At 39.7% G+C, this 19,971-nt stretch overlaps 1 protein-coding gene across 2 annotated transcripts in view; it reads right to left on the reverse strand.

The window, feature by feature from the left end:
- The window catches only part of DNAH8 (dynein axonemal heavy chain 8), a 317,698-nt gene that overhangs the window by 162,674 nt on the left and 135,053 nt on the right, over positions 1–19,971 (reverse strand). For both annotated transcript variants that reach the window (XM_078000047.1, XM_028847604.2), the window contains 11 exons: positions 19,330–19,493; positions 17,749–17,851; positions 16,613–16,717; positions 16,067–16,228; positions 11,984–12,208; positions 9,092–9,264; positions 7,241–7,419; positions 5,650–5,837; positions 3,048–3,134; positions 2,844–2,951; positions 1,226–1,360 (listed from right to left, as the gene is read on the reverse strand). In XM_078000047.1, coding sequence (XP_077856173.1) covers positions 1,226–1,360; positions 2,844–2,951; positions 3,048–3,134; positions 5,650–5,837; positions 7,241–7,419; positions 9,092–9,264; positions 11,984–12,208; positions 16,067–16,228; positions 16,613–16,717; positions 17,749–17,851; positions 19,330–19,493 — 1,629 coding nt within the window. The remainder of the gene's footprint in view (positions 1–1,225; positions 1,361–2,843; positions 2,952–3,047; positions 3,135–5,649; positions 5,838–7,240; positions 7,420–9,091; positions 9,265–11,983; positions 12,209–16,066; positions 16,229–16,612; positions 16,718–17,748; positions 17,852–19,329; positions 19,494–19,971) is intronic.

Here is a 19,971-nt window from a genome sequence, read left to right on the forward strand (position 1 = left end):
CTCCACAGATGTTAGTTTTTGTAACTAGAATGTAGCTTCCTGAACCATTTCTTCTTCAATCTTGTACACCCATGGCACGGACACAATATGTGGCATGTAGAAATCTTTATATGCCACATGAACCTGTCCATCAAATATTCAAAACAACCTGGCTAGGCTGGGCATGGTGGCTCATGCCTGCAATCCCAGCACTTTGGGAGGCTGAGGCAGGGTGGATCACGTGAGTCCAGGAGTTTGAGACCAGCCTGGGTGACGTGGCAAAACCCTATCTCTACAAAACAATACAAAAATTAGCCAGGCATGGTGGTGCGTGCCAGTAGTTCCAGCTACTCGGGAGGCTGGGGCAGGAGGATAGCTTGAGCTTGGAATGCGGAGGTTGCAGTGAGCCAAGATTGCACCACTGCACTCCAGCCTGGGCGACAGAGTGAAACTCTGTTTCAAAGAAAAAAAAAAAGGCCGGGCGCGGTGGCTCACGCCTGTAATCCCAGCACTTTGGGAGGCCGAGGCGGGCGGATCACAAGGTCAGGAGATCGAGACCACGGTGAAACCCCGTCTCTACTAAAAATACAAAAAATTAGCCGGGCGCGGTTGTGGGCGCCTGTAGTCCCAGCTACTCGGGAGGCTGAGGCAGGAGAATGGCGTGAACCCGGGAGGCGGAGCTTGCAGTGAGCTGAGATCCGGCCACTGCACTCCAGCCTGGGCGACAGAGCGAGACTCCGTCTCAAAAAAAAAAAAAAAAAAAAAAAACAACCAGGCTGTAACTGTGACAAGCATGAAAGCAGCATGCTCTCCACAGTAAATATTCCATGTGTTTTGGAAAATAAAAACGGTTATGTTTTGGGAGAGATATATCTGAGATAAGCTAGTCACATACAGAGAAAGCAAAAAGTTCTCACGGTTCTCTGGGAATCCAGATTCTTATGCTGAGAATTTGTCACTTTGTGAATAACAGAAGAGAACTAGGTTGAATCTTGGAGCTGAAGCCCACTGATGACCTGTTTCACTGCACACGACTGATAAAAGGAGGCACTTATAGCCCATGTTGGTCACACAGGGTCATGGGGTCTTTTGCTTTCTTCTGGAAGCACAGTGGTGGCTTTGCACAGTTATTATCCCTGTAATTATGAGTGCTCACAGCTCAACATCAGCCTACCCCCTACTTGTCCACCAAATACAAAGAAACCACATTAAAATTTTGGAAAAGAAGAGAATTCAGAGAAGATACCAGTTTAGAAAGGTTCATATCTCTTAGTCCTCTCATGACAGTGCTTAATTCACTATCTTCTGGTCTGGCTCTTTTTTGAGATCCAAGAGTCCTCAATACAGACAGAATATTTCTCAATCCAAAGTCATAATGAACCTGAGATGGGAGAAGAGGGCAAAAAGAGGGTTTAATTGAAAAACTAAACACAGACTCATGGCTCACTCTACGCATATAGGTTGATTCTGATACTTATAGGCCATAGTTTTGGGGTGACTAAGCTGCAAAGGTTTATTAGCTCAACTTTCCTGCCTTTCCTTTGACTGAAATATGATCATTCCATGGGAAAATCCAACCTGCATGATCAAGCATTCACACCTTAAATATCTTTTGAGAACAATATAGTCTGATACAGTCTGAGTGACAAACAATAGATTTTTTTTTTTTTTTTTTTTTTTTTTTTTGTCTGTCGCCCAGGCTGGAGTGCAGTGGCAGGATCTCGGCTCACTGCAACCTCCACCTCCCGGGTTCAAGCAATTCTCCTGCCTCAGCCTCCCCAGTAGCTGGGATTACAGACATGTGCCACCACACCCAGTTAATTTTTTTTTTTTTTTTTTGTATTTTTAGTAGAGACAGGGTTTCACCATGTTAGCCAAGATGATCTCGATCTCCCGACCTCATGATCCACCCGCCTTGGCCTCCCAGAATGCTGGGATTACAGACATGAGCCACTGCACCCGGCCCAAACAACAGACTTTTAAATGCATAACCAAGAGGTTACATACTGTGTGATTCCATTTATGTAACATTCTTGCAATAAAATTCTAGACATGGCCGGGCGCGGTGGCTCAAGCCTGTAATCCCAGCACTTTGGGAGGCCGAGACGGGCGGATCACGAGGTCAAGAGTTCGAGACCATCCTGGCTAACACGGTGAAACCCCGTCTCTACTAAATAATACAAAAAACTAGCCGGGCGAGGTGGCGGGCGCCTGTAGTCCCGGCTACTCGGGAGGCTGAGGCAGGAGAATGGTGTAAAAACCCGGGAGGCCGAGCTTGCAGTGAGCTGAGATCTGGCCACTGCACTCCACCCTGGGCGACACAGCGGGACTCCGTCTCAAAAAAAAAAAAAAAATCTAGACATGGAGAAAAGGTTAATGGGTTAGGGATATGGGAGAGAGGTGGGTGTGGCTATAAAGATGTAGCATGAGGGAACCTTGTGGTGATAGAACAGAGCCGTATCTTACATATTCCATACAACTATATCCACACACACACATACATACACACACCAGTGCATGTATAACTGATGAAACCTTAACGAACTCTGTGGACTGCTTCAGTGTCCATTTCTGGTTTTGTTATTGTGCTATAGTTACAAGATGTCAACACCGGGCAAGGCAGGGTGAAGGGTACACACCTCCCTGTACATTCCTTTGCAACTTCCTGTGAATCTACAATTATTTCAAAATAAAAAGGTCTTAAAAATACACAACCAATAGGTAAAATTAATTCTAAAAGCATTTTAGAAAAGAGTCAATGAGATTTTAACTCACTGATGAGCATTTATCAAGGGAAAATTGCAAAGTGAAAAAACCAAATACTATTGCTAGTGGGTAAGCAGTAAGCAGATCTATAAAGTTACCTGTTTAGTAAGTTGCTCTTCACAGAGTTTGTAAAGAACATAAAATTTTTGAGCCAAGATAACGTTTTCAAGAAAACCACAGCTTGCAAGTTTAACTCTCATAATGATCTGAAAATTAATATAGTGAGATTTTTTTTCAACAACTTTAGTGAAAAACAAGTAAACAACATAAAGCACATTATGCTTTCAAATCCTGGTGCATACCTGTCTATCAGGAACCATCATAGCAACAGTTCTAAACTGGATTTTTAGGTTTTCTGGTAGTTCCTGGCGCCCAGCATATCCAGGGTTCTAAAAGTTAAAATATGTTTAATTTTTAATTGTTGATACAGCTTTCATTTCTGAATACAAATATATTTCAGACCCCAATTCAGATTTTAAGATGGTATTGAAAAATATTAGATTCATAAAATACTCTTGTTTTCTCAAAACAATGTGTATTGGACCACGCATATTTACTAATATTCATATGCCCTTTTATATCTTTCTATATTCATGATATTAATAAGGTCACACGCAATTTTTTGTGGCAAAAATTAAGTACCTATCTGTCTACTGCCTTAAAAAATAGAAAAGAACATGAAATAATAGAAGAGAAAACTGAATAGATACCTGATAATTATGGTCTAAAGTGTGTTATTGAAAAAAGAAAAAACTCAGGATTTTATACTGATGAGCGTCCTTGGGCATTTTTTTTATTCCATCTCTTCAGTTATTCTTCGCAGTCACAGTTACAGAGCTCTTTGGCTGACAAAAACCCATAGAAGTGAGGAGAAATAAAGATGGCAGTGAGGGGAAATAAAGAAGGGAATGATGGGAAAACCACTGAAAAGGACAAAAGTAGAGGCAGACAGGAAATGAAGGCCTCCTAAGAAGCAACAGGTTGAAGATAGGTCAGACCCAAGTCTCAGAGGAAAGGTTGGAGATTCAAAGACAAGTAAGGCCTACAGGAATGAGTTATCTTAGGCAAGTTTGTTAAAATCCTTCAGTCTCTGATTATCTACTGGGCACTGTCAATAGGCCAGGTACCTTATTAGGGGCTGGAAATACAGAAATTGAGGCTGCCTCTCAATACTGCTCTTATCCTTCCTGAGCCACAGAAGCCCACTTGCAAATTGGGTACAGCAACAGCCAGATTAAAAACTACATTTCCCAGCCTGCCTTGCAGCTGCTGTGATTAAATTCTACATCGCGAGATGCGAAGGGGCACACTGTATGAAATACCCTTGATGTTTGTTTGAAGGGAGTTGACTCAGTCAATTGGCTACAACATGATGGTGATGCTTTCTGTAGCATCTTGGGTCATAAGGTGACCTTGAAGATGGAATTCATGATGGAGCAGAACCATATAAGGATCTTAGGAGAATAAATCCTTACATGTTAAACTACAATTTTTTTAGGTTTCAGTTACTCACAGCTTAATGCAATATCTAATTGCTATTTCCAATATTATTCTTAATCCAGGGAGCATGTTAAGCTTTTTTAAAAATTCTAGACCGTAATTTTACACTGAGTACATTTCTTCATCCCACTTCCTGAGTTACAATCAACACTTCCAGATTATTCTTATTTCCCCCTAACTGCTTTACTGGATGTTTGCTTACAATAAGTGTATCAGAAACATTTCTGATTTTGCTTCCTATAATTTATCATCTTTATCCATGGGGACATTTAAAAACTCGGAGTGCTTTGTGTTATCTTGCAACTTCGAGATTTAACTTTATGGAAAACACATAAAAGCTTTAAAACTGGTGACACATAAAAGTATAGAAACTCCCGTTTATTCATGCCTTTGGTTTTCTATCTTTACAACACTGAATCTCAAAGCTCACCCTTAATCACATGGTAACTGAATTTGTTACAATTCTTTGGTACAGGACCTTGTTAAATTATTGCAGAAATTTTATTTTTATTTCCTTTTATTCAGTGTCAAAGAAAAACCAATTGTGGAGGTTAAGCAGTCAGATTTTGATGTTAGAGAGACAATAACTTCTTCTTTCTCTTACTGGCGGGGTGACCTAGGAAGTTTTTAAGTCTCACTGAGCCTCAGGTAAGTCAGCTATACAATACCCACTTCAGAGGACTATCATAGCTATAAGATACGGTGTACATGTGAGAGAATATTTCAGGTCCTTCCTCTTGCTAGTTGCATGATAGGAGGCACGTTTTCCCTCACCCCACCACCCCTTGAAGTTAGGTCATGAAATTTGCTTTAGCCAATGACTTAGGACTTTGTGTCACTTCTGGAAAGAAACTCTAAGAGTCAGAGCACAATTCTTCATGTTCTCTTTTTCCTTTGCTATAGCAAAGAGCAATGATTGAGATAGCAGGTACCTTGTCAGGCCAAGTACCAGAGTAAGGACATACAAAGCAGCCCTGGCCTCCCACCTCTACCTTAGTCAACCCACAGTGGGCATGTGACAGAGAGATAAATCTTGTGGCTTTAAGCAATCAAGATTTAGGGATTGTTACTGCAGAACCACGTGAGTTATGCCATCTGATATAGCACATAGAACATTTAGTCTGCACCTTACACATATTATATTAAGTGGTCAATAAACAGTATCCATTATTATCATTAGTATATTACCTCTGTAGGTCTGGATTTGAATTTTTTTAATTGAAAAAAATTACTATTTTATCTTCCGTCTGGGCTATAACGACTACTAAAAAAAAATCACACGGTAAGAGAGAACAGCTCATGACTCCTGGATAGCTGGTCATTCATCTACTAACATATGCTTTGTTTTACTTATGTCTGTAACAATTAAACTAATTAAATTGCATTTAGAGTCTTTTTTCTCACCATCGTTAAGAAGATTCCAAATTCTGGATTTAAATCAACACAATCACCATCAGAAAAAATGAACTGTTTCTTTCTCTCTTTTCTTGCTGTCAAAACAATATAAATTTGTTGTGCTGCCACTGATAACACAGGCAATTCAATTCTGTTAAACTCATCAAAGCAGCCCCAGGAACCTGACTGTGCAAGACCTGGCATGAAAAACGGTTAATTTGTAAAGTTTTACTCTATAATGTACCTTCTTGATAACAATCATTTCTCCAGGGCTCCCAAACCATTATACATATGTAATGTTTCATATCTGGCTGTTGATAAATACGTATTTAATTCCAGTGATAAAGAGAGGTTTAATTATTTGTACATTTTCGTCAAAACAATGGAAATAGTACACTGCCAAAATGAAAGTACAAATTTTGGGGGTATTCTGAAAGTAGAAACAACAGTATTTGCTGACAGATTGGATCTGAGTATAAGACAAAGAGTACAGTAAAGGATAGGTGGAAGTTGTTTGGGGGATGGTTATTTTGTTTGTTGTTGTCATTATTAGGTTTTTTGTTGTTGTTGTTGTGCCTGAGCACCTAGAGATCAGGAGTTTTTTTGTTTTGTTTTGTTTTGTTTTGTTTTTATATATACATTTTTTTGGTGGAGTCTCACTCTATAGCCCAGGCTGGAGAGCAGTGGCACGATCTCAGCTCACTGCAACCTCAGCCTCCCGGGTTCAAGCAATTCTCCTGGCTCAGCCTCCTGAGTAGCTGGGATTACAGGCACGTGCCACCAAGCCCAGCTAATTTTTGTATTTTTAGTAGAGACGGGGTTTCACCATGTTGGCCAGGATGGTCTCGAACTTCTGACCTCATGATCTGCCTGCCTTGGTCTCCCAAAGGCGTGAGCCACTGTGCCCAGCCAAGAGTTTGGTTTTAAACATAGTGAATCTGGACCTGTTAGACATTTAAGTGGACGTGCTAAATCAACAGTTGTATGTAATGAATCTAGAGTTTCAAGGAGAAGTCCAATCTAGAGATATAATTCCGGAGTCATCATACAGATAGTATTTAAACCTTGGGCCTACATAAGATCACCAAGAGAATGCATGTAGATAGAAAAGAGAAGACCGCCAAGGACTGAGCTCTGAGGCTGATGTGTCTTCAAATATTTTTTTTCTCTGTTCATCTGAAAACACCTTTCAGGATTTTCTCAAAATTTTCCATCTGCTGATGGCCACTCACTTCTTATTTTCCAGTGTTGCTATGCTTTCTAAAAATATTTCATTTCTGTGGGAGGGAAGCCACATGTGTCCCCCGTTTGCTATCTTGATCCTCTCTACTATTATTTCAGGCAATTATACATTGATTCCATTTTCATGATCTAACACACATTCCATGCATAGACTGTAACACTAGCAATAGTGTTGAACCATAAGAAATTGTTGATATCCAGCCATTTTTGACCTAGAAAAATGGCAATATCATATGGATCAACCCATACTAATGTTGATTATGTGAGACTGCATCACTTTGGATTTATATCAGAAAATAACATTAAAGGGCAATAAAAATAAATTCACCAAAAATAATCTATATTATTTGACACTTGCCTTTGAAAATCCTTCCTAGGCCTCTGAAATCCATTTGATCCGAGCAGTTGAACACGACCACATATTTTCCCAAACACCTTCCCATGTCTTTTGTGGTTTCTGTTTTGCCAGTGCCGGCAGGTCCCGCGGGAGCGCCTCCCATGTTCATGCCCAAGGCCTGAGCTAACGTGATATAGCATCTGCAAATGTTCATCCAATAAAGCACTGTGAGTATGGGATGACACATTACAGGATGGCGCAAGCAAAAGTCCAGTGCGATTGAAATGGGCCTGTTTATTTTAGAGTCTTGAGTAGCCCACATAAAAGAAGTGACTAAACAAGGTTAGGGTACTTGATATTCATTAAAAGTACTACAGTGAATCCAAAGATTTCTTGAGACAAATTTCCAAACTCCCCAACCCTGACTTAAAACCTTCAGGCCTTCCTCCCATTACAGTCAGGAGAACCAAATGAGCAGTGTTGTGCTGGCAGATGTTTAACAACTGGCTCTCCAGGAAAAAAAAAAAAAAAAAAAAACACCTGGTTTTCATGTTTGCCAATTTCTATTGTATAAACACTTCCACTGTGGTCAATGGCAAGCTACCAATGCGATATCACAAAGTCGGGGCAAAATGCACATAGACAGAAACCAGGAAAGGCCAGGAGCGGTGGTTCACGCCTGTAAGCCCAGCACTTTGGGAGGCCGAGGCGGGCAGATCACAAGGTCAGGAGTTCAAGACCAGCCTGGCTAATATGGTGAAACCCCCTCTCTATTTAAAAAATACAAAAATTAGCCAAGCGTGGTGGCATGCGCCTGCAGTCCCAGCTACTTGGTAGGTAGAGGCAGAGGTTGCAGTGAACAAAGATCACGCCACTGCACTCCAGCCTGGGCGACAGAGTGAGACTCTGTCTCAAAAAAAAAAAAAAAGAAAGAAAGAAAGAAACCAGGTAAGCACCACAGGCTGATGCAAGTCAGCTCCAGCACACCATTGTAAATAAATAGTTTCACTATGAAATAATTCACTCATTTAGAAAAGTGCAAAGAATACTAATATAATAAATCTCTTTGTATCCATGATCCAGTTTCTGTTGTATTTGTTTTGGATCTAAGTAAAACTTAGTAAAGATCTTAGTAAAGCTTCACGAGACATGATGCTTAATATGTAAACACCAATAGAAGAGAAAACACTGACAAATTTATGTTTCTACGGCACTGGGCATATAAAAGGGATAGGTTCAATAAATCAAAAGGAGGCTGAAGATGTAATTTGATATAATTTCACCTGGAGGCAGCCCTACTTAAAGTAACAGCGGCACTAAATATTAAATAACCCAATTTAAGTCAATTCTAACAACATTTATTGAATGTTTTCTATGCACAGCATACTTAACTGGGTGTCGTGGGATAAAAAAGACCTAATAATGGCCCAGTGTCGTATAATGGAAAGAATTGTGATGGGATCTGCCATTGACTAATTATTCATATTGGCCATGAAAATGTACTTTAGGTATCAATTTCCACATCTGAAAATCCAAAGACTAAATTACATGATCTCCAAGGTACCTTCCTTCTTGGCAATTTTAACTTCTTTTGGGATTCTAGGAATATTTTTCCACTTGCAATCTAAAATTCACCATTAAATTACAGTCAACATTCAAGCTTGCTTTTATTCTTTTACCTTTTTCTACTTCATAAAAATTCAATGCACATGTATATTTAAGTGGTTATTTCATTGTTAGGCTGACTTTAATGAGCTAGCATATACCCAGTATGACAGAAATCTGTTTTTGTTAATATTTCAAATGCAACTTTAAATAATGTTGAGCACATTTTAAAATTACAAAATAAAAAATAAAAACTGCATTTCCTACCTATCTGTTAATGGAGTGATAACAAGGCGATCAGTACATCCCAGAAATTCATTTTGGTAAATAAAATCAACATCTGTAATAGACACTACAGTTTGATCCAAATCTTCCTTAAAATAAAATCTACTCTGTTTTAACCATTCAAAATCAGTAGGTGATCTGATATGCATTTTTACCTTAAAAACATAAAATACAAAAAAAGTTATATACTGAATTGCAATATCATAAAACATAAGCATGTGAGCAGTTTTTTTTATTCACTCTTGGATGAACTGATGCTTATTCATTTAACAAATATTTATTGAGTTTCTTCCTGTGCTTGACACTGTGCTAGGTGAACAAAGATAGAGATGGTTCCAGGCTTCCAGAGCTTACAGAAAAGAGCAAAAGGCAAACAGTGAAACAAATCATTGCAATAAAGTACAAAGGGCACCACCACCGAAATTCAGGGCTCATGAATATATGGAGCAGGAGGACCTAACTACTCCAGGGTATCTGAGAGGGGCACTCAGAGGAAGAAAACATCTCAACTAAAACCCAGATAAATAGTAGGAATTAGCCAGGGCCACTGGGAGTGGGGAACGAAAGGGATAATGAAGGTGTGGGAAGAGTAAGTGCTATAGGCAAATGCCCACAAGATCTGACTGGCATCCTCAAGGAACTGAAAAAAGGTCAGTACAGCTGGGAGACATCCTGGGATCTAGAGAAAGCATGAGAGTTGAGGCTTCACAGGGCCATGGGAAGGGGTTTCAGAATTGTCCTCATGGCAGTCGGAAGTCACTAAAAGGTTAAGCAGGGAAACACATAGTTACATAAGCACATGTCTCCCTGCACCAGCACTATAGCCAAGCCACCCAATCCGCCTAGTCATCAGCATATACAGATGAGGCAAGAGGTACTGGGCTCACGTGGCCATGGATGCAAGCTCTAGTACCTGGTCCATTCGAAGAGAAACCAGGTAAGCAACCTTAGGAACTCCATTCCATCACAACCACATTCTGAGAAGCTTCTTGACTTTCCAGTGAAACGTGAAACACTAGTCCTGCCCATTCAGAGGAATCAACACAGGAAGTGGTAAGTGGCCCCCTTCACTAAACCCAGTAGACCCACTTTCAGGTCATTCAGTTGACACTAAAAAATGGACTTGTGGCTACTATACAACGCTCAAATCTCCATCCGACCAGGCCGCCACATGCCTTGCTATTTACAGTCCTGCTTTTCGTTATTGTTGTTTGCTCTTTGGTCATGATCTTGCTTCCTCCGTTAGTTAAGGACTGGCTTCCCACCTAAAGCACAGTTTGTATTCATCACCTTGAGTTACTTTCAGGTAACACAGTCTGGCCCCACCCCCAGGGAATGCTCTGTAACACAGGACTCAAGGCCATGGGGATGCTCTCGGCCAGCTACTTTCAACCATCTGTTAAAATGGTAAGGAGGAGGTGGAGAAGAAAAGAATAGTTGATATATTTATTGAGTTCTTGCTGTATATCAGGTTGTTCTAATAATTGTACATGGAAAAATAAAATGCATATATGTTGGCCATGAGATCTCATTTAGTTGGGATGCAAACAGTTCAATGGTGATTAAGATAAAAGAAAACAGTTTCATAGTTTTCCTTATGTACAGGTTTTTTTAAAAATCCCTTCTGGATGTAAAGTTTGCTCAGCACTTAATTTTAAAAGAAATTTCTTTTACAGGACTTCAGTTTTAGGAGCCAGTGAGAGATGTATAGACAACATCCTCAAATGTATGCTGACAGCAGATACAATAATGAACTCCATACTAGTGCTTCTTGAGGTGGAAGTCAATTAAAGTCAAAGTATAATGGTAATTGCAATTAGTAAAAACTAGTCTGTGGAAGGTCAAAACAATATAAGTGTGCAGCTTTCTGGTATTAGCTTAATCCAGAGATAAATCCTAGAGCAGTTTTTCCTCAAACTTCAATATGCATATGAATCTCCTAAGAATCTTGATAAAATGCAGATTCTGATTCAGTAGGTCTTGGATGGGAGGAGGGAGGCTGGAGATTCTGCTCTTTTCACCAACTTCCAGGTGATACCAAAGCACTGGTCGGCATGTAATACTTTGAGAAGCAAGGATCTGGGTTGCAGGGGGATGGATGGATTGACTGGATGTCCTTCAAGTAATCTTCAATAAATATAACTTATCTGATCAGAACTTTTGATAAAAGTTCAAAACAGGTAGTCTGTGATCACATTCTCTAAAACAGGACCCAACCTGTATGAATTATGTGTCTCTGATGAAGGACAGAGATACCTTTAAAATGTATCAAATCAAGTAGACTAAAGCAATAGGAGTTTAAATGGTAGGTAAGGATTATCAAACAGCGGCATTTCAAAATTACCTGGGGCTCCTACCCTGTAATAGAAAATCCTTCCTTTAGGAGAAGTTGGTCTTGGTCAAGGCCACTGGTTAGAGTCCCATTTCTAAAGGAATTCAAACACTTACCCTTCTTAGTCCCACCCTACAGAACTTTGCCCAAATCAAGCCCATGATCACCATCAACTGGACGAACAGCCATGAGAGTGCTCTGAAGCCTGATTCCATTCCATCTGTGCTCCTTTTCCAATCGACCCAGCATAGCTTATGACCTAAATTATATTGTGTTCCTGGTTATTTGGTTTAATGGAAAATTAGTTGGTTCATATCACATCAGATGGTTCCAGACTTTCTGAGTGCCAAATGAATATATAACATGGTTGTGTAAACCATCCAATACAGATATACAATATTGTGGACATGATATTGACGGACACAGTTATGAAAAGGGACAAAGTAAATGGAAAGTTCACGTAAGTTAGGCAACATATACAATTCTTAACTGTTCATTATTAATTAGTACACCAAATTAAGAAAAAAAAAAAGATGCCTTACCAAGTCATCAAATATATCTCTCTGATGCACATGGATGGTAATTAGAGTTTCGAACTTCACTCTATCAAACTTGCTTAGATCATGTGTTGTCTGACTAATGAGAGTATTTAGAATATCCAAAAATTTCTGATTGGTCACTTGCATGATTTTCCTGTCATCTTTTGCATTATGTAAAGCCTCTTCTGAATCATGTGTCCACAACATCTGAATTCCCAGAAGTCCAACCTACAGATCCAGCAGAAAAATATTGAAATTTACCAAATATTTAAAGCACATCTGCAATACAATTTGGTGGTTGCTTATTCACATTTTAAACTAAAAATCACATTGACTTGCATTTCTTCACTCCCAAAGGAGGGAAACAGTTAAAGTTTTAACTGTTAATATTTAATTATTTCATAGTAGATGGATTAATGATCATTAAAATACTAGCTACCATTTGTTGAACAATGTGTGTTACAGAAGATGGTTAGGAAATTTTTCTACAGAGGGCCTGAGACTACTGGATATTTCCATGCAATGATTTTTCTTTCTCAAGAAAAGCAAAGGAACTCTTTATTGTTGCTTGTTCTTGAGCAGGGCTTCCCAAAGTTCTCTTTGCTCTTCTAAAAACAATACGCTGCCTATCTCCTTTCTTGATTGCTCCCTCTCTCTGATATCCATGTTTTTATCTAAGTCAACTTTTCTGTCTCTACACTTATCTATAGAAGAGAGAGGGAGACAGAAAATGAGAAGAGGAGAAGCTTGTATTCTTTGTATCCTGATGAAGGCATAAAGAAATTGTGAGAGGGTGTCACCTTAGCCTACAATTTCTGCCCCAGAAAAGGTAATAAAAGTGGTCTGAGAATGCCCACCTTCACCCCTTCACTGAAATGGCTGTCCCTTCGGGAGCTCTCATTCATCCAGAGTCGAATGACAGATCCAACGTCATTTGGACCAAAAAAGAGGACTGAAAGCAGGGTAAGCAGTATATGGATATTGCTTGGCATGGGCTCAACAGTGAGAAAAGAAAGAATAAAACCCTCTTTCTGTCCCTGCCTTATCAGGGACTTTGATACATTTCCTGCTAGAGCAGTGGCCAATCCTGGGGGCTGCAGCTAAAGATAAATGAAAGCACGTGGCTGAAGTGAGCAATGGGATCTGGAGAAAATAACCAGTGTCAGGAAGCCCCCCAAAAGCAAGCAGATTCTGGCCCTGTCAGCAGCAGATGATGGTCCAAGGGAGGAGATACAAAGAGAAAAACTACAAAAGCACAGCAGTGTAAGGCTGCCTGACTTAAAGACGAATAGACCAGCAGACCCCAAAACCCACCACATAATGGTGTCTATCCAACGGCAAGTCTTTATAATCATTATCTTGAGTCACCAAGAAGAACTTAAAATTATGTTTTTATACTCGGTCTAAAAAGGCATGCGACTTAGTGGTGAAAACCAGAGGACATTTCATTAAAAAACAAAACAGCACAGCAAAGTAAGAATGCTCATTCTCATCAATATTATTCGATGCCTATAATAAGCACATTAAACAATATGAGAAGGCACCACATGTTCTCACACACAAACGGAAGCTAAAATAAAGCTGACCCCAGAGAAGTGAAAGCAGATTGGAGGACACTAGAGGCTGGGAAAGGTAAGGAGAAGAGGAGGATAGGGATAGATTTGCTAAAGGACATAAAATTATAGCTAGGTAGGAGGACTAAGTGTTAGTGATCTATACCAGTGGTCCCCAGCCTTTTTGGCACCAGGGACCAGTTTCAAGGAAGACAATTTTTCCATGGACGGAGGTCGCAGGATGGTTTAGATTCACATAAGGAGCCCACAACCTCGATCCCTCGAATGCACAATTCAGTTCACAATAGGTTCGCCCTCCTATGAGAATCTCATGCCGCCGCTGATCTGACAGGAGGTGGAGCTCAGGCAGTAATGCTCACTTGCCCGCCGCTCACCTCCTGCTGTGCGACCCAGTTTCTAATAGCCCATGAACCCCTACCGGTGTGTGGTCAGGCCGGGTCGGGTCGGGCGGGGGCGGGATAGGGACCCTTGTTCTATACCACTGTAGGATAACTACAGTTAAGAATAACATATAGTTTCAAATAGCTAGAAGGAGGATATTGAATGTTCCCAACACAAAGAAATAAGTGTTTGAGATGATGGATATGCTAATTACTCTCATCTGATCACAAGACATATTATATGTATCAAAACATCACTATGTGCCCTATAAATAGGTACAATTGTTATATGTCAATTTTTAAAAAAAAGAAGAAAGGGAAAAAGAGCAATAAATACATAAATAAGGTATTGGAAGGGAATACACTAAAATATTAATAGCCATAATTTCCAGGTGGTAGAAATATGGGAAATTCTTATTTCCACTTTCATTTTATTTGTACTTTAAGTTTCGGGATACACGTGTGGAACATGCAGATTTGTTACACAGGTAAACGTGTGCCATGGTGGTTTGCTGCACCCATCAACCCATCACCTATGTATCCCACTTTTATATTTTTTGCATTTTTCCAAATTTTTGCAGCAAGGATCCATTGCATTCAAATCTTTAAAACATGTTTTAAAAGAATATATATATGTACACACACACACATACACTGGAGAAAACCCTGAAACTAATCATCTTTCCTACTACACCCTGTCCAACTTCACCACTGTTCTGAACTTGCTCTCAACTCTCTACGTAATGCTAAATCCTCAGTCTAATTTAGGCTGAGCCCCTCCTTCAGGATATACACGGGCTGGAGAAGGAGAATATGTAGATTTAGTTTCAGGAACTCTTTGCTCAATTCAACAAAGTATTTTATAAAGCTTGATCACAAAGGTAATAATGCTAATAAGAATACTAAAGTTTCCCAAGGTGTTATACAATATAAAAATCACAGTATTATTCTCTCCGATAAAGGCTGATTCTATATCTGTCCTTCTGTGGTTTAAACAAATAATACATCATTTCAGTTGTCTTCATTTTGTGTGCACTAATTCAGGATTTGGAGCTCAGGCTGGGAGGAGTAGTTGGAGAATAAATATCATTTGGGCAAAAACTGCCTACAGTTTCCTTGGATATCTCTTGCCTTTTATCCCATACTCTCTCTGGCCAGATTACAAATTATCACTTTTCATTTCTCTTGAGTGAAAGTGTAATGAAACCACTGGCACCTGCTCCAATCCTGGCCTCTTTGAGGTCTTCACTTTCTAAAACACCAGTTGCATGAAAAAGCCTCTCGACAAATTATGTCCATTTTTAATCGCTTGAAGGGAAAATTAAAGACAAGATGGATTTCATGTCAAGAAAAGGTATGTTCATTCCCTTTACATACATCCATATCTATATCTGTATCATATCTCTGAAATGGTGTATATATATATACACACACACACACACATGCACATATACACAGATGGTCCCCAACTTTCAATGGTACAACCTAACAATTTTTTTACTTTATGGTAGTGCAAAAGCAATATGCATTTAGTAGAAACTGTACTTTGAGTGAGCACCCATACAACCATTCTGTTTTTCACTTTCAGTGCAGTAGTCAATAAATTATATGAGATAGTCAACACTTTATTATAAAATAGGCTTGGTGTTAAATGATTTTGCCTAACTGTAGGCTAATGTAAGTGTTCTGAGCATCTTTAAGATACACTAGACTAAGCTTATGATTTGGTAGGTTAGATGTATTAAATGCATTTCTGGTGAATGATATTTTCAACTATGATGAGTTTGTTGGGCGATAACCCCATCATAAGTCGAGGAGTTTCTGTATACAAATACACATACACACACACACACACACACTTACATATGTATCTATTAGACTCAATGTATGTATCCTTAATTATGGGAAAATAGTGGCATACCCTCTTCTGGGAGATGGGATGGGTTGGTCTAGAATGGTGTAGGTTGACAAGCAGGTGGTTGGGAGCTGAGGCTAAAATGAGCGTGAGTAGGCCACTCTAACCTAGTTCAAAGCTACAGTTGCCTCACACCATCAGGCCAACCACCTCCTAAGCATCCTTCCCCTTTATTTCCATTTCTTTTCACCATTACTTAAGCATTGTGTATTCTCACCTGTGCTGGAAAGTGGCTGAGGAATGGTAAGAGTTGAAATCCTGAATCACTGATTTGATAGAAAGCGGATCTAATTATATTATGTAATGATGACATCTGCATTTTTAACAAATCCAGAAGCCAAATCTCCACAGGACCTTTGGCCATAACAGAATTATCCAACTAAAACAAAATTACAAGGATATTATAAATTGATAATAATTTGGCATTTTTACAGATGTTCCACGCACACTTAATAAATCATAGTACCCTATGCCAAGCAAACAGTTTCATATTTTATGCAAAACATTTTAAATATGGGTAAAATCATCTAATACTATAGCTGGAAGGAACTACAGGGATCATCTAGTCCAAAACTTTCACTCCATAAATTACAAAATGAGTCTCAGAGAAGTTAAAGGATTTATCTAAACTAGTTTTTAACAAAGCCCAGGGCTGTAGAACGAGAACTCCCTCTCCCGTTTTTTTCCGTAAGAGAACTGCACTCTCCTCAACGTAAGTTTTTAAAGAAATTCTAATAACAAAATTTAAAGCAAGGTAAATTACAACGATTTTTTCTCCTTCTCTTGATATGACAGCCATGATGCGATCATAGTCTTTTGCATGAAATGTCACCTCATTGATGTTGTCAGATACTGCAGGGAGATGCGGCTGTAAGACAGGAAAACATCACACACGAGGCTGAACACAAAAGTCGCTAAGATGTTTTTAAAAGCCTTAATATTTTGTGTCTTTTTAAAAGGTTATTTACTTTTGTCTCAAAAAACATAGAGAGACTCTGCTTTGACCCTTGACTGGCTTGGAGGCCTACTTTTTAAAATCAAGCCCTACAGAATGTTTTCTCCAGGTCCTGCAAACGGCCCCCTCTCATGCTATGCAGATTAGACTAGGGACTGTCACCTGCCACCAGATGGAGACTGGACCATACCGCCGCCCCCCTCCTCCCCACCCAGATACAGCTCAGTCCTGCCCTCTCTCCTAGCTCTACCTCCACCTTTCACAGAGCCTTTCCATTCTCTTTTCTCATTGTTACAAGTCCCTGGAAACCAACAAGGAACATTAGCCGTTTCCCAGATCTCCAAACCAGAACTGGCCCGGGGATAGGCCCTTCCGTGCCTCCCACTCTCAGTTTGCTATGGTTTTTCTTTTCCTCTTCCAAAGTATTGCTCTGGGAAATGGCTAAAAGCATTGGAGAAGTATTCAGAAAGGAAAAAAAAGGACGAATCCAAAATATAACCCCTATTTGGTCTAAGAATATTTAGAATAAAATACTCATAATGATAAATTCCATTTAATAAACACATACTGTGTGCTAGAGATTTTGCTATGCATGATCTCATATAATCCTCATGACGGTCCTGTGAGGTGAGAACCATTAATATCCTGATTTTACAGATGTGGATTGGAGGCATGGGGAAATTAGGAAGCCTGCCAAGGTCACACAGCTAGGAATGGCATAGTCACTGCATAGTCGCTCAACACTGCTGGACTGCATCAGGATGACAGGCTCCAAATACACAGAAAATATGACATTTTATGATCAATGTAATTTGTAATACTGTTCTTTAATGCCTGCATTTTAAGACTTTTCATTTAAGATTTCATTTAAGATTCTTCACTTTTATTCTTGATTGTGTATGTTGTGGAAAAAGCAATTGAGATCACGGATTCTTAGATTATACCTGTATGGTGTGGGAATCACTGGCTTGTCCAAGAATTTCCAGGAGAACTGGATCAGATACAAAGAAGAATCTTGGAAATAGTAATCGTTTCTTCTCCAAATACCTTCCAATAAAGTCGATAGTATGTTACCAAGTGGTTTTTTTTCCCCTAAATTGTTATTTTTTTAGTCAAGACATAATCACTAACATCTTTGCTAAGATAATAGCAAACACCTAGAGTCATTTATTGCTTACCCCTGCAACATTTGGTGAAAACCAAAGTCCATGCTCCACCATGGAAGACACTTGGGAAAACAAGAGATTCAGTTCAAGGCTGCCCCATCATCCGCTGTCCTCTCCTTTCTCATCAGATTCCCTCCTCTGACCTTTTTTTTTTTTTTTTTGAGACAGAGTCTCGCTCTGTCGCCCAGGCTGGAGTGCAGTGGCCCGATCTCAGCTCACTGCAAGCTCCGCCTCCCGGGTTTACGCCATTCTCCTGCCTCAGCCTCCTGAGTAGCTGGGACTACAGGCGCCCGCCACCTCGCCCGGCTAGTCTTTTTTGTATTTTTTTTTAGTAGAGACGAGGTTTCACCATGTTAGCCAGGATGGTCTCAATCTTCTGACCTCTTGATCCACCCGTCTCGGCCTTCCAAAGTGCTGACAGGTTTGAGCCACCGCGCCCGGCCCTCCTCTGACCTTTCTAAGACTGTTGGAAACCTCATGGCTTAAACCCAAGGGGAGAACAAACCTTATCTCCAAACCAACACATTCTGAGAGTGAAAGGGAAGACAACTAACCATTACGCCAGGACAGAGGCATAAACTTGGACAAACCAGGATGTATCATCACCCTATTTCAAATAGAGATTGAAAATGAACTGGCTTAAAAAAATTATCCTGACATCTATCCTCTTGTGACAGTAAAAATAAAATAAAATAAAAATGATCTGTGAATTTGTCTGGTGAATTGTTCTCTTAGTGCGTATTTCTATTCTACGCCTGCAGTGGCTTGAATGTTAGCCCTCAAAAAGACATGTCCACGTCCTATTCCCTGAAATCCATGAGGGTGACCTTATTTGGAAAAAGGGCTTTTGCAGAGGGAATGAAGATAAGGATCTTGAAGAGCCCTGAATCCAATGACAAATGTCGTCATAAGAGACATATAGGAAGAGGAGGAGAAGGCCAAGTGAAGACAGAGGCAGAGATTGGAATTACCAAGGCACAAGCCAAAAAACTCCTACAGCCACCAGAAGCCAAAAGAGGCAAGGGAAGATCCTCCCTTAGAGTCTTCAGAGGGAGCCAACACCTTGATTTCAGACTTCTTGTTTCTACAACTATGAGAGAATGAATTTCTGTTGCTTTCAGCCAGCCATCTGTGGAAATTTGTTACAGCAGCCCAAGGAAACAAATACAATGCCTTAACCACCCCCATGGGAGTCAAAGGTGCCTTCCTCACAGAAAAGTTCAATCTACGTGAAATTTTAAGTTCCTATCCTCGCTTTAACCGTCACTACCAAACCAGAAATGTAGTCAATACCAGTAAGTTTGGGATAAAACACTGTCACATACAAAATGATACATGATTTAAAAATTAAACTCTTACCCTGTGAGTGACTTCTGACATACTTCCAACTGCTCATGTAAATGAGGTAAAAGTTGTCCCATGGTTTCATCTCCAACACAGCAATTAATCACGTTGGGATTCTCATGAGCTCGCTGCATTATTTTTATCCAAGACTTGTCAATATTCTGAAAACGTTTTGCTTCCTGAAAACGAATCCATAGCCAGTAAAGATTAGCATTTGGATAATTGAGAAACAGCTAAGTCTTCACCTTGGAATTTTCTATAGTTCTTCAAACCAGCCTCTATTAGTCTCAGGCTGCATAATTTAAACAGACAATTTTTTTTTCATTTGAATTAATTCTGAGCGACACAAACCCGAAGTTATAAAACTGCATATTAAAATGCTACTTTATCACAATGAGGCTTATTGCTTATTTGTTTCATTGCATTTAATATGTTTTTCAAAGTACCACATGATTAATTTGCAGAGCTATCAACTTGAAGTTCCAATCTAGTGTTTCAGCACCCCAGGTGTTTTGGTTTGATGAGCAAACTGAAGAAGCATGAAAATAATTTGATCTCAGAATCCTTGGAATAACTGCAGCTCAATAGTACCCCAGGGCAGGGGAAAAAAAAGAAAAAAGACAGTAAAGCCACAAAACAAAGTTTCATTTCCATTTT

The sequence above is a fragment of the Macaca mulatta genome, chromosome 4 (assembly GCF_049350105.2).
Source record: "Macaca mulatta isolate MMU2019108-1 chromosome 4, T2T-MMU8v2.0, whole genome shotgun sequence".
NCBI classification, from domain to species: Eukaryota; Metazoa; Chordata; class Mammalia; order Primates; family Cercopithecidae; genus Macaca; species Macaca mulatta.